Source organism: Heliangelus exortis, chromosome 15 (genome assembly GCF_036169615.1).
Source record: "Heliangelus exortis chromosome 15, bHelExo1.hap1, whole genome shotgun sequence".
In the NCBI taxonomy this organism is placed as follows: domain Eukaryota; kingdom Metazoa; phylum Chordata; class Aves; order Apodiformes; family Trochilidae; genus Heliangelus; species Heliangelus exortis.
The window spans coordinates 3,508,100-3,531,149 of record NC_092436.1 but is presented as its reverse complement, the minus strand read 5'-3'; the positions used below and the strand labels follow the sequence as shown (position 1 = coordinate 3,531,149).

General features: G+C 37.7%; 1 protein-coding gene across 1 annotated transcript in view; it reads right to left on the bottom strand.

The window, feature by feature from the left end:
- SPOCK1 (SPARC (osteonectin), cwcv and kazal like domains proteoglycan 1) overlaps window positions 1-23,050 on the bottom strand; it is a 241,998-nt gene that overhangs the window by 149,506 nt on the left and 69,442 nt on the right. Inside the window, exon 3 of the mRNA XM_071759083.1 lies at window positions 13,564-13,609. Within this exon, the coding sequence (XP_071615184.1) occupies window positions 13,564-13,609 (46 nt within the window). The remainder of the gene's footprint in view (window positions 1-13,563; window positions 13,610-23,050) is intronic.

Genomic DNA, 23,050 nt, shown 5'->3' with positions numbered 1-23,050 from the left:
TAAAATAGCAAGAACATACTGCTGGCCTGTTCATTCCATTAGACTGATATTTTTTATATGTCTGAGTAATAATTACAGTTTAGGAGAACCTTCCCAGATTTCATGCCTGGAGCTTTACAGCACTGCACACCCATGAAATTGTATCTCAGTTCTCTGCAAATCATTAAAAACATTCAGAGAACACAAAGGTGGAACTATCAAAGAGGAAGGATATAGTATATGCCCATGCTTGCAGTCAGAAGAGTTAGGTTTGGCATCACAGAGAGGTGTTTAAAGACTCCCAGGTGCACGGCAAACTCTTGGTTCTGGCAGCTCTGCCAACTCCACAGTGTCAGCAAGTCCGTGGGGATGGAAGCAATCACAGCCCTTTCAGACCCATAACACAGGGAGTAATATATGGGGTAAAAAAAACTGGGAAGAGGAATGTTATGATGTGGTTTATCTGCCCTGAAAATATGCTAAAATTGTTATAGTCCCAATTGTTTGTGCAAGTTTTATCACTGGAGTCTGTAATTAATATCTGAACACAAAAACACTCCAATGTCCACACGCCTTAGCATTAAGGAACTGGGAGCCATAAAGCCATAAAGCATAGAAAACATCTTGGTAACTCTTCTTGACAGAAACTGTGTTACCACTTTTAGAAGTTGCTAGGGAGATTATGTAATGTCCTGCACTGGAGGTCTTCAAGAACACAGAGAATTAATGTCAGGAATGATGCAGATATGGTTGATGCTGCCTTGGAGAAAGGGGTGGATTGGCTGTCTGAGTCTCTTCAGATATCATCAACCTGTGTCATTCCAAAGCTTTGCAAGTTTAAGGAACAGAGGAAGTGATGAACTAATTACTTATGTGAGAAGATTCTGATAGGATGATATATCTACTGAACTAAGATTTTGCTGGATTTATAGTTTGTTCCCTGTCATTTTCATCTCCAGCAGATGAGGTGTGAAATTGCTTCAGAAGAAGGATGCAGTACCTAACAGCAGCAGACAGCATTCAGAAGAAGTGAACTACAGCTGCCAAACTTCAGGAACATCCCAAGATCACTACAGGCTCTGGATCTGCAGATTCTCTCTTGATGGCATTTGCAGGAAACGGTGGAACTTGGAGATCTGGCCACGGGCTCATTTTTTAATGGTTTGACTACTGGTATTTTTCATACTCTGCTATGAAGTCATCCCTTAAAAAACCAGCACGGAACAGCAAACATACAAAATAAGGACATGCACAATCCCTCCTGCTTCATGTACTTTGTTCTCTTTGAAACTGCTTTCAAATCCCTGCTCAGGAGAACACTGCCAGCAGTTAATGAGGAAATCTGAGGCACTGTTGTGACAATTGTGCTAAAGAGAAGGTAAGAAATGAGCAGGTGGCCTCCAAATCCCTCAAAGGTTTTAGATATTTCTACCAACGTTATCAACATTGCTCTTCCCCTCTGAGTCTTTATCTGCCGGAGGAAAAATGCCAAGATGAGCAATTCACCTAAGTTTAAAACCAAGAAGCTACTTTGCCCCAGATTTATTCAACTATTCTCAAACTATACAATGTCTATATGCATCACACCTGTGATCAGGTTTATATCACAATGATTGAAAATGATAAATACCCAAAGAGCATCCATTTCCCATCCAAGTAGTGCAAGTCTGAGCTAAATTCAAATCACTGTAACTTCACCAAGGTGCCTGCACATAAGTGAGGGCAGAATTTGACACTGCTGTAATTCTGCCTTTGTGTTCTACCTCTTAGTAATCCATTTTAAATCTATTTGTCATACATGTCTTCCAGTGTTAGAAGCTTAAAGGAATTAAACGAAATTTCTTCTTTCCCCAGAAAAAAAAAGGATGCAAAGGAATAAATGAATTCAGATTTAATGCCCAACTTTAACAGGCAGGACAGGGCAATTATATTATAATTCATTAAAATAAAATCCATTCACTACACATATCCACACCCTAGGCTTTTTTATGTTTTAGACACATCATTCAATGGAAAATAAATGCTACTACTAATTTTTATTAAAATACCCATTAATTCACATCTACCATAATTTAAATACACGACAAAGCATTGTTACTAACTCCCTATTATAGACTATACAAATATTTTAATGAATTTTTTTATGTAGTCAGCATGCTGAAAATTAATTTTTCAAACTAAATTCTTATCATTGAGGAAATTGTCTACATATAAGAACAGCCTCTTATGATTATTCAGTGCCTCAATAAAAGGCTGCTTGTGAATATTTCAGACTTTAATGTTTAATAATTTATTTTTGAAACATCTCACTGTGCCAAGGCACTGGAGAAACGCATGGAGGGATATCCAAATAGAATTTAATCTAGACATCCCAAAAATTATTTGCAATATTCTCATATGAAAAACCTTTGCTCCAGACATGCTTCTAAATCTTCCCTCCTTGCTTTCTATACCAACCCCCAGGAAGAACTATTTTCACCTTGTACTACCTTGCTCTAGCAAACTCCTTAAGCCCCATCCCTCCTTTCACTGGATACTAATTAAAAGTGAGTTAAAACTTCATATATTGAGGCCTGGAGAGTCTGGATTCAGTATTTTAATTCAAAACAATAATTTTTAATTTAAAACCTGCATAGAGATCACAGAATTTCACTTCTTTCAGAAAAGCAAGCAGAAGTCTCTTTCCTCTTTGCTAGAATATAAAACCAGCATACTAATGGACATGTAAAAATCAGCTATGCCAAAGCAGTGTCACACAGAAAATCCATTATTAAACTACCTGATTATTTTTCAAGGAATCAAACATCTCTACTGCACACTTCATTGTCACTTCTCTATGATCTCTCTTCCTCATCCCTTCCCAACTCAAAGGAAAACAGTAAAAGTGATGATATCCTGAATTTCCAGACTTGCCTCCAGCACACTCTTTTCCCCACTGGTGCTTTGCCATATTCTTGGCTGGGGAAGCTTCAAATACTCTGGACTTCACAAGGATGACACAAATGCTGAGAGGGTTATGTTCCAGGAGAATCCTGCACTCCTGTCTTAGTTATTTCATGTCACATGTTTCCTCTGTGTTCTTCTCTTAATTTGAAAGCCTGGCAGAATTTTTTGTCTTTTAAAGCTTCAGAAAACATGGATAAAGCAAGTTCCAAGTATCTTATGCTGGTGTGTAAACTAACTCGTCTTAGGTCTGGTTAGCATAGCTGCTGGTGTAAAGCTGTCAACTTTACCTGACCCTGTTTTAGGAAATAAGGTTAAGCCCTTACGTTCTGTTCCAAACTGTAGCCTGTGGAAGGCTACAGATATTTGCTGAAACACAATTAAAACAGGGTATAAAACTTTCCTCCTTTTTCTCTCATTCCTCTCCCACTCAATGGGTGGCCTCTCTCTCCTCTTTCATCTCAAACATTTTTTTCCATTTTGAAAAATGACAGACTGATACAAACAAGCCTATTTCCAAATCACATCAACTGTTGTGTCCATCAAAAAGTTCATCTTCAAAGCAATTTCACCAGCCAAGCTATCCCTAGGTGTTTGCAATAGTTCCTTGTATCAAACACGCTACACACAAATGAACCCCACGACACTAACAGGGAATACAACTTCCTACACAAAGTCAAGGGAAAGCAAAGCAATAGAAACTGAAGGAAGATAAAATGTTTTGTAGCTAGTGGGACACCAGCTGATAGCAATTTCTCTTTCAAGCCACAGTAAAGTTAATTTATTTATAAGCATTGGAAAAATGTTATTGTCACGGTCGTGTGTAGGAAAATACACTGGAAGTGCAAATTTATGAGAAAGCAGCTCAGAGGAGAAACATAAAGTTGTCCCAAGAACAGAACCTACTGATACAACAGATTTGATTCTAGTGTCTTATGGTAAAACTGGACTTGATAGTTACAGATGAAGCACTGCCCCAAAATCTGGATTTATCCCACTTGAATGGCTAAGGAGGCTCTGTGAGGATGTGTGTACTTAAGGTGACAAGGCTGCTGATCTTCCCTAGATAAAACAGATCTAATCCCCAAGCAGACACTCCAAGAAGGACAGCAGAAGTCAAATTCTGCTCTTTAGATCTATCTTTTCTGTCCCAGCACTTTAAAACCAAGTCAACAAGACCTTTAAAGGAAGCTGTTGGGCAACCACTGACAACAGAGACATGAGGTCCATCAGCATATTGTAACCAGAGACACCAAGAGAAAAGTCAGAACATGATTAAATTACTAAACAATCCTTACCAAACTGACACTAGTTTTCAACATACTGGTTTGGGATCTCTTTACTACAGAACATCACTAGAAAACAAGTGAAAACTTTTCATTCATCTTGATGTGTGCTGCTTAGCACCATTTTGGAGTTTCAAGTAATTTTCAAAATGACCAACGATTGCAAATCTCAGATACAAGCAACTAGACTGGAGCAGACATTTTATGCAAGTATTTTTAATCTGAGGCAAAAAGAACAGAGGAAAAATAGCTGTGATTCAATTAGTGTTTTGATGACCCAGGCACATAAGTTTACAGCACATGGAGATTTAATGCAATGCTAAATAATGCTAATTAATTTAATGCTAAATACACATGCACTGCCACGTTTTATCTAATGAATTAAAAAAGGACAGTTAACTGATTTTCATCCAAGTCTTAAACCTTATGGTTAGATCATTACCTTCTTCCTGCCTGGACAAAACCCCCAACTAAAATCCAAGTGCAGACTCAACTGTAGAAGTCCTCCTGACTCTATATTAGAAAGTATGTGAGAGAAGGAGAAGCAGACAGAAAATGGGCAGACTTTTGCCAGTCCCTCTTCCCATTCATAGCTAGGTTAGTTATCTGGGTGGCTGTTTGAGAACACCTTCAAAGCCAGGGACTCCACACCCTCTTTTAAATCTCCCTCCCAACACTAAAGGTTTGCTGTTATTCCAAAGGCTAAAATGAATCTTTGCTGAAAGGGAAGCATATTGCTCCTTGTTCTATCCAAAATGCACAGAGAACAATTCCTCCACTTTGCAGTTAATTTTATTTATGTGAAAACAGGATTTGTGCATCGTTTTGGTTTTGTTTTCTCTCTACAGAGGAGGTGCTCCTCCTCTTTAGTCTTTCTTCACAGAGTTATTTTTTCTGCAGCTCTGATCATGTCTGTTACTTTTCTAGGGGTACTTGCCAGCTGGTTCATACTGTTCCAGAAGACTGGTTCTCAAATCTGGACGACATATCCCAGACCAAGGTCTTACTGGCACTGACCAGAGCTGAAGGATTACTCATAGTCACACTATGCCAGTGCAATATTTGACTTTTTTGCAACAGAATGAAATTGGTGACTCATGTTCTAGTTGTAATCCACTGTAATCCCCTCCACTTTTTCTCCAAATTTATTTCTGTCTGATTGTATTTCATTCTGTTTTGTGCAGATCATTTTTCTTACCTAAGAACTTCACACCTGCCCAGACTGTACTTTATTCTTTGTCTCAAGAAAATGTCTTAAATTTCTTCAGGCAACTGTGAATTTTATTGCTGAGTTACATTTAATAAGCATACTGATTTCTATATCTACAATTTAATGAAAATGGTGAATAATTCTGGACCCAAAATAGATCACAGAGGAACCCAAATCAATTCATCCTTCCAGCTTGACACTGAACCATTGACAGCTACTATCAGGATGTAGTTTTCCAACTGATTTTGTATCCACCTTGCAATTATTTCTTTTAGACAGTATTTCTTTAACTTACTTATAAGACAGCAATGTAAGCCAATGTCAAAAGCCTTATTAAAGGCAAGATATGTGATACTGCAAGTGTATCCCTGAGTCTCAAGGCCTGTAAATGTCACAGAAGAAAATTAGTTTAGTTTGACATCTATACGAGCTTTATTCATCCCCATACCTGCTTGATGCTAACAAATATGTCTTTAATATTTATTCAGTCCTTGTTTTTTTCAGGGTTTCAGATTCAGCTTACAGGATATAATTTCCAATTTACTCTTTTCTCTAAGTTTAAAAAATAGTCAGGTTACTTGTGCTTTCCCAGCATTCTACAATACCATACATTTTCAGAGAGAACTTCTAGTATGTCTAAAACTAGGTTTAAGTGAATGGGCTGAAATAAGATCAATTTCAGCTGATTTGCAAACATCTAATTTACTCAGGCATGTTCTTTCCCTAATCCAGAATCTCACACTTCTGCTGAAGATATTAATTCCAAAGCCAAAGCAAAGCCAGGTGACAATGCTTTGGCCTTCTCAGAAATACCTTCATTTTAACATTCCCACTGAGCAGTGAGCCACCAGTTTTCTTGGTATTTCTCTTCCTTCTAAAACACCTGTAAAAAATTGTTATTCTTCAATCCTTTCCTCTAAACATCTCCTTTTGTACTTGGCTTTCTGACTTTGGGACTACTCCAAGACTTCAGCCAAGCTGTACATTCTGTACCTAACTTCTTGCCCCTAAGTCACTAAAAGTCCTGTCATTAACCAAGATTTTGGCTTTGGGATAGTTCATGTATGTGCCATTCACACTGAGGAAATGCCACTTATCCTATTTTTTCTTCCTCTACTTTCCTTACCAATTCTCAGTTTATTGAACTCTGATTTTGGAATAACTTCTCTTTGGATATTTTTCTCTTCCCAAAAATTCTGCACTGGATGCTTGTAGGACTATTGTCACTCCACCTTCTACTTTTATTCTCTACAGGAATTCCTGTTTTCCAATTAGTATCAAATGACAGTAATCATCCATTAACTCACAGGCATGTAAACATGTTTAAATACTGTGCAAATTACTCCTCAGACTGGCTAGTGATTTAAAACTCACTTTAACATGCAGTATAAATCTCCTGCTTTGCCATCCAATATTTAAATCAAATAATATTTCAAAGCTGGAGACTTTGCCCCTGATTGGTTTGGCCATGTTAAATCAGAATACAACCCAAAGCAGCTAATTCACATAATACCCTGGGGTCTCTCTCACAGTGAAAAAGGAAGGAAGCTTTGGAGGGATGTACTTTCCAAACACACTTCATTTTTAAAGGTGTAGGTAGGTTTTAAAAATGAACTCCTACACACTGAACTGAAGGAGAGATTTTGCTCACCAAGGGAGGTCAATGAGAGGGAGGTCAATTCCAAAAAATGTATTTACTTCACTGGAGCCAGATGAGCATGGGGAAGCATGGAGTTCCCTTTAAAAATAATGTCTCCTTCCCAGGCAGTGAAGAAAGACATAGTAAAAGGCATCCAGCACCATTTTGACAGAACTAACAAGTGCTCCCCAAGTGCTAATAACATTCAGGACAAGGCACCTATCGATCATTGTCTCAGTTCAGAGCACATCACCCATCAGACAGTCACAGGCAGGAACCCCATCTCTGTCAATTCTGATGCCATATTTGATGACAAAATTGGTTGCTTACAAGCTTCTAAAGAATTCAATATTATCCTTCTAGCACACAAAGACAACCACATGCATCTGCTTGGAGGATATAAGCAGCCATATGTGCTTGGAGGCATTTGATGGAAGACAACATATTTCATGTGCTGCATCCCAGCTATTGTTTCCTGTTGATTTGGTTAGCACGTTTTCAAATTGTACTGATTTACTGAAGATTTACAAACATAATTCAGGAGCAGTTGTCCTATGAATAAGCCTCTCAAACTAATTCAACCACAGTCAAAAAATAAATTGCAAAATAAGTTACTCAATTGAAATCTGCCGTCTGAGGCACAGTAATAGAAAGCATTTATTATAAAACCAACATATTTGTGCCTAGAGACGTGTACAGTATTAAACAATGCTCTGAAAGGAATTTACTGAGGCTTTTCTGAAGGAACATCTTAACTGGGCTAAGTGAAAATCCATGTTCAAAAATAATTGTAGGTTCTGCGGTTTTCATCCTGAGTCGAAGGCTTCCTATTATCATCCTTTTTGTTTTGGAAGTCCTACGTATTTTAGGCAATTTTTATCACACACAGCTGCAGGAAGCCATTTCTGGAGTCTGGATTTGTCAGTGAGGCACTGGAAACACACAGGTACAGTTCAGTGCAGAAGGAAGCATGGATGCCAATACAGCCCTCTCTAGATATAAAGCTCTAAATTTGACAAAATCACATCCATGGGGCTGCTGGACGGTGAAAGTCATAGGCTATGCTATGCTGGAGGCCACAGTCCACTCAAAAGCACTATTTCCACTTCAAAAGAGAGGGCATTTTGCTAGTTCAGATGTTCATTAGTGCTCAGGGGGAATTCTTTGAATAGATAGAGAGGACTTCATGTCTGTAATTAATGACAGTCCAGTCTACACAAGCATGCCTGACCTTAGAGTCAGTCACTGGTAGGTGCCATTCAGGCAGATGATTTTCATGTAGTACAGTGGAAGAGATTCTGGACTTCTGCAAATTTTTTTATTCCTCTCAAAGGCAGCTAATGAAAGCCCTGAGAAGCAATATCCCTGTCCAGACTTCTCAGTTACAGCTGAAGAGGACAGGGAATAAAGACAGTGAAAATAAAGACAAAGGCTGCAAAACAAGGTGGGAAGGAAGCTCAGAATATTTCTAACCAGGAGATTTTTTTCCTCTGAATTCCAGCAGGCTGGAACACTCAGGATTGTTTCACCAGCCCCTTTGCCTCAGGCAGGGGCAGGACAGGAGGCTCAGGCCAGCTCAGTCCTCTGCAAGCAGCACAGTCAAAATGGGAAGAAAAAACTTGCAGCTGCTTAGATAGACAATGCCACAGTTTAGTGGGTGGTTTGAGGCGTGGATTTGGGAAAAAGTTCAGCACTAAAACACAATTGAGTTTTTCCCTCCCCTTCTTCCTGTGTCCTTCTACAGCTTGCTGTCAGTAATAGTGGCAGCTTCATGGTCTAAACATTTTTGGATTCAGAGCTTATGTGTCTGCAATACAAAGTGCATGCCATTACTTCTGCAGTTTCTGTGTTTTGGGTAACAATTCTTTAAGAAAAGATATATAGCAAGTGAATTGGATACCATTCTAAACTGTTTCCTTCAACTTCAAACCTAACAAAATGTACTTTTTATTTGTCCATCTTACAATAAAAATTAGTAGCACCTTTCTGCCTGCAGAAGGATTTACTGCAGGTAGTAGGACATGGACTTTAGCAGAAATTTTAGACTTAAACTTACTTTTTTTATTTAATAACTTTATCTTATAATAATATATGTCTTAATGAATTAATTTAGAAATATGAATAGGTCCAGAGTATTAGACACATTTAATTACCATATCAAAATCTCAGACTTGAGAATGTTAATGCTAAACTTTTTCCCCGATTCCCTCTTGTTTCTCCCATGCAGATGGAGCAGACTAGGTAAGTATGTCAAGTTAGCTGTCAAGCTCCTTAAGAACTCTCAAATGACCTTGTCAGGAAAAATACCCCACAAGGCTTTGATTCATATTTTAAAATCTTGACTAACCTGCCCCTTCTGCCTTCTGCAACTCTGGCAGAATTGAGTTCAATATTAATGACTAGAATCATTTTCAGGCTCTATGCTCTCCTGCCTTCTGCAGTCCGAACGCCTCGTTAGCTTGGCTCTGTCAGGAAGATGCTCACCTTTCTCCTGGTTTCTCCAGGGTTCAAGATGAATAAAGAACTGGGCTGGTAGCTAGTCTAAAAATAAATAATGATCACTCAAGTATCCTCTGAGATGCAGCTGAACCATTCAAGCTGACTTCCCTTGAAAAGGTGTCTTATGCAAAGATAGCACATGTGACTCCAGGGGTTGTTTCAATGAAAGCCATGTGTGCTTTATACAAAACAAGGTATTTCTTTTCTTGAGCCATACATGCAAATCCTTCTCTCCGCATTGCTAGCTGAAAGCAGACAGGTTGACTACACTGCCATTGTTTGTAAATGCATAATTAAAGAATTCTATCTGCTGAAAAAAAGCTAGGTGTTTAAAATTTATTTATTTTAGAAAAGAATATAGACTTGGTTGGACCCGGCAGACTCTTCTTCAAAGCATGCAAATGAAGCACAAGCCTAGAAGCAGAACTCTGCTGATTTTCAAAAACTCTGGGTTGTTTTTTAAAGCTGTTCAATATACTGAATCCTCCAGCTGTCTTCGCAAGATCACTTCTGGCAGGTACCAGACACCTTCAGTTACTTCTAAATCCTTCCCTCTCATCTCCTTCATGGTGTTTCTACTTTCTCAGCTCCCATACAAAGACTTCACAGTTAGGATATTCAGACATGCAAAATAGATTTTACACATTGAAATCTTGTATGTCTGTCCCAAAGAGTGGCTATGCACACAGGTTAGCTTTAGCACAGCAATGCTAGACTGATTTCCTATACAACCCAAGGATTAAGGCCACTGTCTGCTTTCAGTCACCCACTGGAGAAGTTTTTTCTCTTTAGTCACTGTAGGGAGAATCTTGGTGTTGTGGGGTTATAATTTGCCTTGGGAATATCTCTCAAAATGATGATTGTGTGGTGAGAACACAGAGCTGCTATTGAATCCACAGCTAGGGCTCCTTATCACTGGATCTGCACAGGCTCCCTGCATACAAGAACCCAAAGAATATAAAATAAAAGCTTTTCTATCTCCAAAATCACACAGGAGGCATTTAAACACCCAAATGCCAAAAGGAACAACATTGAAGAAAATGTTACAGAAAGGAGGATGGAGAAGTAAAGATTAAAGATGGATTAACCAATTTTCTTGCAGCTTGCACTGCATAAAGGGTCTAAGACAAATCCCTCTGATTGGGTTTTGGTTTGGTTTGGTTTGGTTTGGTTTTTTTTTTTGCCTCTATATGTAACTAAACTAAGCAACAAATTATCTTGGGTATTTTTATGTGTGTAAGAAATCTCTTTAAAAAGGTGAATATTGCAATATTCTAGTCAGGGAAAATTTTACCATAGCCACAACCGGTGATGTCTTTGTCAAAAAGAATGACCTATTAGCCAAATAAAATTGCTTTGTCAGTCTTAAATGCGATGAGCAGCACAGAGATCTCTGGGCAAGGCAGAGGAGCACACTCAGACTGCATCACTGCATCTGCATTCTGCCTTCTGACAACAGACTGTACTACTCACAGTCTAGGAGAAATTTTACACTGAAAGAGAAATGATCCTTTTCTTTGTAGAGAGACAGGAATCTTTAAGAAAGGTAGGACTATTTGTATAGCTTCAAGGTATCCACATGTATCAATGCTTTGTTTTGCCCAGAGTCAAACACCTCAATAGCACCATGAACAAGACAGTTTTAAAGCATGTCAGTTCAGAATGTTTTTTGCAATATTTTCTCTGGATTTACCTTCTTGGTTTCCCTCCTGGGAAGACAGAGGGTCACAAGGCTGCTGAAGGCAGTGGAAGGGTGTTTCATTTGAAGTCAATAGGATTTGTAATCCTAAATCCCTCAAATGCCTTTGAAATTTTCTCTGTGGATATCTGCTGTGACAAAAACATCATCTTCCCTTTTCCTTTGACACTGCAGATCCATTTCCATAAAGACAGAGAATCTGCACTCTCCAGCTCTAGCATGTATAAGCTCTCAATGTTATTCCTGTGAGCTTCCTACAGATAATAGAAGGAACAAGGCTGGCAATGAAATACAAAAATTAATGTAAAGTGAAATTTTCAAAAGCACCTTCAGAGACTTCCGATGTATTTTCTTTGTGAACACTTTAGTAGTTTGGAAGATTCAAGTCTCTGATCAGCAATGCTGCTTCCTTTTATGACTCCTGTTTGTAAAATAAATGACTGCCAAAGCTCAAATTGAAAGCAAACAAAGAACACACTGTGGTTTCACCTCCTCCACTGGTCTGTCATTTATCTAGTTACCTCTTCATTCATTTGTTCATGCCTTTCTTTTTCCTCAGCTGATTCAGTCTTTCTTCTCACTTGTGATATGATTCACAAGTATAATTTCATCCTATTTAATTTCCACAGGCATAAAAATGCTTTCTGTAATATGAATTGCTTTTTTTTTTCTAGGTAGTTATTAAAAAATTAATACCTAATATCCACTGGCTACTTCCCAATGACACCAGAGATAAGTTGTGCTGGAGAAGCCCATCAGATTCCCAACTTCTTCCTTCCCTCTGTGTACCACACCGACTGTTTCACCTTGAACCCAAAAAACCACCAAGCCCCCAAAAAACCAAACCAAACCAAACCAAAAAAGCCAACAACTAACCAACCAAAATGAAAAGCAGTTTGCTTTCAGGAATACCTTTTTTGAATGTAAAATGACTATTATACACCTAAACAGTCACTTTACATTCTGAAGGGCAATGGAAGTCCCCCACTCCACTATGAACACAGGATTTGGAGGAGAGGATTGTGCAACTGATCTCCATGATGGAAATTCATGTGATTATTCATTTCTAAATGACTTTTAGCATAACATCTTTTAAAGTCCCAAGAAATTTCAGAGCAGAAGTAGATTGAAACTCAGAATACCACTTTGAATAACACTCTAGGATATTGGTGCTTTGCAGTTTCAAAGGCACGACGCTGAATAGTGAATCAAAGCTAGTAAAAGAAATCCAGGACCTAAAAATGCCTCAAATCATGGCAAAAGTCTACCATCTACCTGTGATTTTTCAGCTGTAACACCCTTGCTTCATGTATGTTCTCAAGCAGGAGTTATATGAGCTTTGTTGAACGTTACAAAGAGGAAAAATGAGCAATTGTCCAAAAGCAAACAGAAGCCAACTGATCTGCAATTTCTCTGGTGTTGCTGTGCTCCAGAAATCAAACAGCTCATTATTGGTTCTTCCAAGTCAAAAGAAGCTGTGCAAAACGTAATTTTTAACATTTATCCTGAAAAAAACACACTCCAGAAATCTTCATTACAAAATGTAAGAGCCAAATAGTTTCATAATACACTTTCTGAGGGTGCTCTGGTATAGACTGGTACAGATTCCTAGGGACAAAGATAACAAATATCAAAGCTAAAATACAATATTCTGATTTATCAGAATTATCAATGGCAAGTTCTTTGTCCTGGCATGTCTGTTGTTTCCAGTGCTATAACGGAAACAAAAGTTAGAATATTTTTATTATTTCTTCCTATCCTTTGCTGGATGGACTGGAAAGTATTGAAGTATTGCCATAACTTAGCAACTCACCAAAACAAAGTGCAAAACGCCATTTCCAGAGTGTAAATGAATGCATCTGAATCAGCAGCCTTTACACAACACATTTCTTTTAAAATCAGCCCTAAAATTCATACATTACAACTGACTTCAAAGCACTGGCCCCTTGAGTGTTAGGAAATGCAGTAATTACATTTGTGATTTTATTATGAAAATGTATGTAAAGATACCTGTGTCCAATTGCATGTTAGAGTGAGATCCATGGCTACAGAGAACCTTTCTAAGCATATATATAATCACTGAATATGAAGTAGAATGGATAGGGACTAAAAAAAATGCAGCTGAAAAATGCAGAGATGAGTCAAACCCTGACACATAAATCACCTCAAGCTGTGACTAAATTGGGAGTGAGGTGTAAGTATGAATATAGCTTCACTAATGCATGGGGGACAGATGGAGGAAGGCAGAAAGTATATGGAGACATCATAAAATAGCAGAAGACAACCACAAAATATGAACTAATTTTACCTTGATCAAAAGGCTTGTTTGGATTCCAGTTTCTGAAATAATCATCCTAAAAGAGAAAGGAAAAAAAAAACACCAAACCTCAGGAAAAAATATAATCAGTCTCTTCAGAATAATTTTACATAACTAAACTAAAAATCAAGTGAACCAATTTGAATCAAATTTATCAGTTCACTTTTGATCCTAAGACATTTAATTTAAATCAAATTAAACTATCAACAGCCTGTCTCCTGAAGAGTACTAAATGTATCTAGAAATTCTGGAATAAAAAATTCCTTAGATTCAGCACCTCTTCTTTTCTTCTAAAATCTTTTTCAAAGTACTATCCTTACTAAATATTTTCCAATACCTCTATTATTTTGAATGAGTCTACAACTTAGGAGTGTGCTCTTCAGATAACAAAATGATCCACACCATCCTGGTGTAGGGAAGGGTTAGCAAAGGAAATAAAATAATTATATTCATTTGGACACATATAAATCCCACAATGTGATTGTCACTGTACAGAAACACAGCAATAATTTTGTAAAAATTATACCTAATATACAGTAACTTTCAGGAGCACTCGCAGGGAATACTTTTGTCATTGTTTCTATTATTAAAATAGAATTTTTCTATTTAAAAAAATTTTAATTTTTCTTATCACTGATGCAAAGATATTATTCAGTTGCTCTTGTGCTATCCCATCACACTAAGCTGGCTCATTTTGAGACGTGGGAGGAAACTTGTCTGACTTTCTGGGTTCAGACCAGCCCATGGAACCATTACAGGAGGAGTGGGGCCTCTCCATGTCCTCACGGTACACCAGGAGACTCTCATCATGGCAGTGGTTCCTTTTGGAAGCCTGAGGCCAGCAAACACCCCTGCTTCCAGCATGGAGAGCTGCAGCCATCTCTGCTGCTCCACCATCTGCTCCAGGCACATTCCCCCCAGGAGTGAAAGGAGTTGGATGTCAGCCTGAATGACCATCAGGAGAAAATGTGTTTTCTTTCACCAAGTATGGTCTTGCTTGGTGCCCACTTCATGGCCAGTGATGATCCACAGTGACAATATAGATTATTATCCATAATTTCTTTTTAGATACATTAAAAGTATCTTTCCTCCTTTTCTTCACAAGCATAGGGCTTGGCACCAGAAATAATGAACTTGTCTTTGGATTTCACAGTTTTGTTAAAACAAAAAACCCTCAAAACCTCATTGTCACAGAACACTTTGTAATTATCTATAAAGTACTGCTAATTTCATCAGGCATTAATCACTTTTGAACTGAATATTATTTGTCCAGGAACAAATTTTTTTTGTTTGGAACAAGTTTTTTTTGTTGCTTTGGTTTTGGGGTTTTTTGCCTGCTTACATTTTTTCCACGGTGTTGCTTTTCTGCTGGGTTTTCAGCATCAGAAACTGTTCAATAATTCAGATCCCAAGAAAGATTTCTAAAACTCTTGGTATATGGAACCACTTTTGAAATAAGGATTTGAGAGGGGGTTTATCTCAGTTTTGGTGTCAAAGTAATGTTTTACAGAAAATATACTTTCCTCAAAAGAAAAAAAACAACCAAAACCACCTATCTACAAAATCACCCAACTCTTTTGTAAACCTATTTCTATTTCTTTTCTCTTTTATGCAGACCTGTTTAGTATCCCTTTTTGAGAACTGAAATCAGATTATGCCTAAAACCACAGTATGATAATATAGGAAAAAACAAAAGAAAAAATTGGGAAAAAAACCCCCTACAACATAGAATAGAGAAAACCTTTGAATCTTTAAATATTTCAAACTCATTATTACTTAAGGGAGTAAATAATGAACGTATGTACATTAACAGCATTTCAAAATATTTTCTGCCACCTGGACAACAAAAACCACAGCAGTCAAGATTCACTTTATCATGGGAACAGCAAGAACTGTAACTGAATGGTTATGGCACTCTAAAGGTGAAAATCATCCTGTAGTTATGGCTGAACAGAAAAAGTTTCATTTAAATAGCACCTAAAATTCTGACTTGAGAAATGGACAGAGTTTTGTGTGAGTTCTCTGCAAGGTGCTCAGAATTCATACATAATCCTAAAGTGACTTATGGAGGAGAACCTTAATATCTCCAAATGGACACCACCATTTTTCTGACAGCCAGCATATTGACACAGAAATATTCAGTGCCTAAACATGACACTGATTTCCAGGGGCATTTCATTCAATATAATCCACCTACCTTGATTAAAGAGATTTAACATTCCCAGGCAATAAACCTTCCTGACAATAATGACTGTACAGAAATCCACATTTCTGAGCTTTTTACTAGGATAGATACAAATGTGGTTTAAATACTAATGCCTGCTGCAGCATAAGAAACTGTTATGACATTTTAATATTAATATGTTCACAAATCAATATTAACACATTAATAATTCACGTGTGCCCATACATTTAATTTGTAACAATATTAGCACTTGATCACGATAGCTTAAAGTATAAAAAGAATTATTATATGTTGTGAATAATTTAACTTGTAAATATCCATAAACAAAAAGGAAAAACCTACCTCAACTTCCTGAATACGTAAGCATTACAAATGAGAAAAGAAAAAAGGCATGAAATAAACAACATAAGAACGTTAACATTCATCACTTTTCTCCTCAGCAGCCTTTTAAATGCAAAATCACTTATTTCAGATGACATTCACCTCCAAATGAAATAATTTAATCTCTTTTCTGACAGCAGTTTTCATCTGCTGCACTAGTAGCCAAATGACATTCTTTTAGCATGTTTCTCTTGTAAAGCAACAACAAAAAAAAATTACTTTCATTTCCATTTGGCTGACAAAAACACCAGAAAGTGTTTTTCCACATACTCATTTGTTACACACCTGATATATAAGAGAAATTTTTTTTTTTTCCTGGCTGACTTCAAAGACTTTCTGAGTGGACTTTGAAGGGAAGGCAAAACCAGGCACAGATCTATTTCAACACAACAGGTGACAGCTACTGAAAAGTATTTTTGATGAACAAATATTTAAAAATATTTCTCCTTACATAAATTCACACTTCCAAGGTTTTTTCCTGTGGTTCAGTGCCTGCCTATGACTCAGTCAATCTTTTAATTAACTGAAGGGACTCTTCACACCTAAAATCATGCATGAAAGAAGAAGAATTGAAACTGCAACCCAAGACTGGATTTGACTCCCTTAGCTCCACCCAGTGTTACAGAAATGTCATGGACTGGCAGTCCAGAAGTTGCCTTTGTCTCTCACAGAACAAAAAGACATCTGAAGGGAACAGTTTGAACCTTTAATCAAGTCCTGTAGCACCAGGTCCCTGACAGACTCAGTCTCACAGCACAGGTAAATACTCAGCTTCCACTTAAGGAAATCTCACTCCTGTCAAACTGGTCCCAGCCCAATTTTTGAGGATATTCGAGTTCTTTTCTCACTGGGTGCAGAATGAGGCCTTGGCACAATTCCTTTCTAACCCATTATAAAGCCTGCCTAGAATAGACATTCCCCTGGGACAGCACGGACAGACATCTGGCTAGGATGGCAAGGTTGATATCCTGAGATGGTCCCTCTGGCAGAGACCAGCTCATCACTGACATCCCCTGAGCTGATCAATTGCAAGACTTGGGACAGGAACTCTCTTTTCAGTTCTGTAGCTGTTTGTCTCTTAGCAGCATGGAATCCTATTCCAAGATTTTATCTTCAGGAAATTTAATGGAGAAAGAAGTTACAATCAACTAAAAAAATTAGAAAAATAAAAAAATAAATTGCTAGATTTGTGTTGCAGTTCTTTATTGGGCTTTTATTATCTTGATTTGAGCAAACAAAATACAAGATTAAACACATTTTGAAGTGATTTAAATCCATTTTGCCATATCATGCTTAATAACTTGTTTCTTGACAAAATATTCTTTTATCACTCAACAGTTATCAAATGCAGCAACTGTAGATTGAGGTGCCATCAACCAAGTCAATCGTATGGCTAAGTATGCAAAAAGCTTTAAAAAATGCTAGTTTAAAAGCACACAAAACTTTTCTTACAGGCAGAACTATCAACTATCAGAAGTCTCATTTATCAGAATTCATAGATTGGGTTCTGACTTGCAAAAAAGCCCAACCAACCAACCAAAAAAAACCCACAACAAAAAAACAACCCAACCAAACCAAACAAAAAAACCCAACCAAAAATGAACAAAAAAATCCCTTTGAACTAAACTTGGGTCCAAAACAATTTCCTGTTAACCATATAAGAAAAGTTACCAAATAGAAAGTGACCCTAAAACTGGCACATTAGTATATGACTGTTCTTCTATTGCCCTTCATATCACAGTAACACCACAGCTGAAAACCTGAAATTAATGGTAAAACCAGATTTATTCTCTTCCCCCCCCCCAACAAGAGAATAAACACAAGCTTCCTGTTCTCCTGAAGTTCCAAGTTATTCCCACCATCTTGCTCCACTATCACTTTTTGGTTTAGATACACCCTAAGACTTGATATTTTGGAAGAGCTAATGAAGCATGGTTAATTTAATGCACAGGCACTCTCTGTACTTAAATTTACTTGTCAAGAAGAAGCTCTTGCAAGATGCTCTTGTTTATAAATAGAGCCAAGCATTAGCTAAATGGGTGCATAAATATTTATATTCTGTTGCATTAATCAAGCTTATAGGTTATTTGTATGAATCAAGAAGAAACGAGAAGCTGATGGAAAAAACTTCACAGCAAATCCCCTTTTTCTTTTCTTTTCTTTCAGAAGGAGCCCAGGCTCCAAGGCCTGGGAAAATGACAGCAAGCTGGAGGAGCATCCATCACAGAGCTTTCCTCAGGAAATTCATATGCAAAAGCACAACCCCAAGGACTGCCAGATAACCCTCTGGAGGTAAATCTTCATCCCCAGCTCCTCCCAGCCAACAAGAGCTTAGGTTTCTGGGTGTCTCCAGGAGGGATGGCCATTAACAGGCTTTGCAGCCTGCTTTGTATTTTCCTCTCCCTTCCTCAATCTATGATTAAACCTTTTACCCTCATAAAGACCAGCTGGGAAAAGTGGCAATTACCAGCTCATTGCTTTTTTAAAATTAGCTCTAGAAAGATGCAGCTGCATTTTCTGCCTCTCTATCTTGCAGTAGAGAAGATCATTCCAGCACCGAGCAGTGTGAAAGCACCAGCTGCTGCTTGTTGAAGTCAATCTAGCCTGTACCATAAATATCTCCCTCAAGGCCTATTCCCTCTTTTAAGCAAATAGTTTGTGTCAGCAAATTAAGCATTCCTTATTTATTTATTTATTTTAAAAGAAGAGAAAATATTTTACCCTCCAAGTACTCCAGTGAATAAAGATTTCCCAATGCTAACTGGTGCCCAGACTCAGCATTAGTGCCAAGAGCTGCTGCAGCCTCCTAAGCACATCAAGACATTGCTTGCTCTCCTGGGAGTCAGAGAACATGCAGCCAAGCAGGATTTTTTGGCTTTGGAAATCTGTAGTACTTGTGTTCTGGGTCTTTAATTTTAAATTTGGTAGGGGAACCTTTGAAAAGTTTAAGGATAAATTTCCCAGAAAGGCCAGGAGCACAGGGGTTGACTTAAGTTGGAAGAAACCACCCCAGATGTAGTAGTACCAGATGTAATGAAAGGTCTGAGGATGTCAGGACCTCTCTAGAATACTGTAGTTAAACCATTAATAAAAATATAATGAATGCTTTAGCTTAGAATGATGGTATAGATGAATGGTATAAAGGATTCACATTGTATTCATATATAATGCTAAATACATGATTACCTGTTTACTAATAATGGCATAAAATACAAAAATCCTTGTATGTGTGGCATAGAAGAGCTCCTTGAGCAAATGTAACAATCCCAGATATCCTGTAAGACTCAAAATCTCAGCATATGTACTTTTTGTTCATCTACCACCACCATGCAAAAGAATTTCTTTTGCTTAACATGGCACAGAATGTTACTTTTTTCTTATTTTCATAAATTAAAAGAGTTTTCTGGTTGGCTGGAGGTTTTTTTCTGTTATATCAGAAAAAAAATTTGCCACTCCTGCTTTACTGGAAGACTTTTCCAGAAGTTTCCACAGGCAATGCTAAAAAAGCACAGTTTTTGTTTACCCAGAGCCACAACAATTCATTGGGGTGGGAAAACTTTCAGAAACGAAATCTTAAAGTTTGGAGAAAAAAAATTAAAATTAAGTTAACACTGAGGCCAGGTCAGCCAGAGTAATTTAATCATATGGACTTTTACATTGAAATCTTCCAGCTGCTCTATTGTTTTTATGCGAGGAGGGAGGGGGTTGCTGTTGCTTTTAAATGAAAAGACAAATATAGTAAGAATTAAAAATATTTCTCAAAAAAACCCAAACCCACTCTTTGTTTATCTGTAAGAAGGAAGCCAGAGGCTATGTCTACAATGTGTAGGGCAAACAGATGCTTGTTTACTCTGCTTTTGCTCCAAGCTGATGAATAAGAGCCAGCTGTGATCCAGAAGCTGTATCACTGCTTTAGCACAGCATTGGGCCCATACACACAGCTGATATATCTGGTGCCTGGAACAATCACACAACTGTCTGCACCAGCTTCTGCTGAAATACCCAAAACTGAAAACAAAAGCCTTGATTTGATTCTTCTTTGCTGGGCCTTTTAATAGACTAACTTCAGAAGTACATTATCACTTCTGCCTGAATTATTCCTCTCATCAGCACCTGCTAAAAAGCCTCTCATCCCTGCCTAGACTTAAATAATTCCTTCTGACTTTTTTTTTTGTTTGTTTTATCAGGCTACGCTGCAAGCAGTGAAGCCCCCACAAGCCCAGAAAGATAAAACTCAGGAGTCTCCCAGGCTCTGGGCTCTCTGACCCTTGTGCTGTGCTGTCAGAGATGCTGCAACTCCAAGACCAGATTGAAAAACAGAACCTTGGTTGCTTATGTTATAAATTAACAACACACACCTACTAAGTACAGTGCCTCAGCCACCCAGAAGTGTCTTAGAGGCACTGCAGGGTCACGTTCAATGCACTTTTTTCTCCAGTCATAAATTTTCCTTCCCTGACCTTTCCAAGGGCTTCCCCTGTGGCCATCAGAGGCAGCCAAGGGAGGGATGCTTGCAAGGTCCCAGCTAATGCACAGAAATAACAGGAGTGCCCGCTGCATGAACCAAAGGTTCACAAGCTGAGCCCCTGGCCTGATGTTTGTTTTCTCACACAATCATTTGCTTGTTTTCCACTCAGCAAAACCCCTGTGCCTCTATCCGGGATGATTATCATGAGTCTTGGTGAAGAGTGGTCCCCACAGGTTCTCTCTCTAGAGAATAATATTGCTAATGTAACAGTCTCAACAGGTGACATATTTAAAATGTGCCTTGAAAGGAGAGCTACTAAACACTCTGCATTTTTATTTTCATTCCGAGACTCAAATTACATACTTAGAAATTGTTTTCAGGCAGCTTGAAAGCCAAACACATTAAGTTTGAAGGTTAGAAAGCCACTGGCAATGTTACTTCACTTTCAGCATCCTTGTTGCTTTGAGAATACATTTCCAGGAGCTGTTTGTGACAGATGTACTGGCCCTTTTTTGCTGAACATTCTGGGTTTGTGTCTGGAGAACAACTTCCACATAAAGCAATCCTAAAATTACCACAGCTTTCATAAGTGAGAAGTGTTTTACAGTGAATAAAAATTTGCATAATGATTAAATGCAAAATTATTTCTTATTTTAGGGGAACTCTTCAGAAATCTGTTTTGTGATTATTATTATTATTATTTACTATTATGGGTATAATCTCATTTTGAAATAAAGCAATAATTCTCCTAATACCAAAGTTATAAAATAAAAATTAGTAATAAAATCATACTGATATTTCACTTAGATAATCAAATCCCAGTAGTTGAAACCTACATGGAACAAGCATCAGTTGAATAAAATGAACTTATCTAACATAATTTTATAAGACCTGCAGAGATAAACTAGTTATTTTGTTCCAAATCTTTAAAATTATTTCTTTAAATGCATAACTAATGACTGGAAAGGGACTGTATATATTACATTGAATTAAGAGCAATAAACTGTCCCTGGGAGCAGTTGTAGATTCCAGGAAAATCTTACTCCAAGTATTGTTGAGAAAAACCTTTGCAAAAGGTAGAATCAAACTAACCATGCTGCTGCTTAAGAGGAGAACAAAAGAACTTTGCAGCCCTCTACCCAGTTTTAGCCAGCATTTGAAATTTATTAGAACTGCATCAGGAAAAATCAGAAAGCACTCCTCATTTTATTTATCACCAACAACTTTAACCTATAGTAAGTTATCTTAAATACCTTGATCAGTGTATAAAAGTTATCAGGAGGTGAGGTTTTTCATACTAGTAGACTAAATAAGATAGATTGTTCTGAATATTAAGAAATTTACTCCTTGTCTCATCTGCAAAGTAACAATAACAACATTTACGTTTTAGAAATTTTTGCTACTTGCCATCTGGTTGAAGCAGTGGCATTGTGGAGAGAAACAGTTTTTGTTGGAATGATACATGGAAAGATCAGCTTAAATAATCAATGAAAAAAGAAAACAGAAAAGTAACATAAACAGGCCAAAGAAAAAAAATATTCTGGTTCAGGCAAAGGATTGCTAAACAGCAGTAAGGGCTCCTGTGGGATTTAAATGCCAAGGTTGCAAGTGTCCACAGTACAAAAATTTCCATATGCATTGATTCTATTTTATTTTAGTAGAAGACAGCACCTGACTACCCAATTTGTGCATAATTTGTCCACAAGAAGTCCACAGAACACTGTCCCAAGGCAACTTCAGATCCATACTGAGTATTTTAAGCCACAAAAGTATCACCCACTCAGACCATATTTCCATTTTGCTACAGAACGACAACAAACATCAAGCAGGAAGACTCAAAGATGATACATTGGTGTTACACGATTTCAGAAACTTGAAAATTTTATTTATGCTTTGGTTGCTTCCTGGTTTGTTATTTAGAATTCATAGTTGAGGATGTAGGGCATTTCCCACAGTACAGGTTCCAGAAACAATGTTGAGTGTGAATAGGTGTGGCTGTGATGATAAAGCAACCATCAGGCTAAGTTTTTCTGACCAAACTGAGGAAACCAAGTGACCTTTCATTTTTGACACTAATGTGCTTCTGGGATCACAGGGGGAAATCTGAAAGCAGGGAGATGTGATGCAGTCTTGGACTTAGCAGGGAGATGTGATGCAGTCTTGGACTAAGCAGGGAGATGTGATGCAGTCTTGGACTTACCAGAACATCCACCTCTGCCCATCAGTGATAAAAAGTCAGCATGGTGTGTGGTACAGCATGGAATGAACAGTGACAGGAAAAGATAAGATGTAGAAAAACTTTATTTTACAGTCTCAGGAACCTCCTAAGCAAGCAGCAATGGCTCAAGAGAATTTATAGCTTCCAGATCTCAAAAAGGCATTTCTGAGCTGTTCTGTAAACAAAAGCATGTTCCTGATCTCTAGACATTTCAGCAATGTGGAGG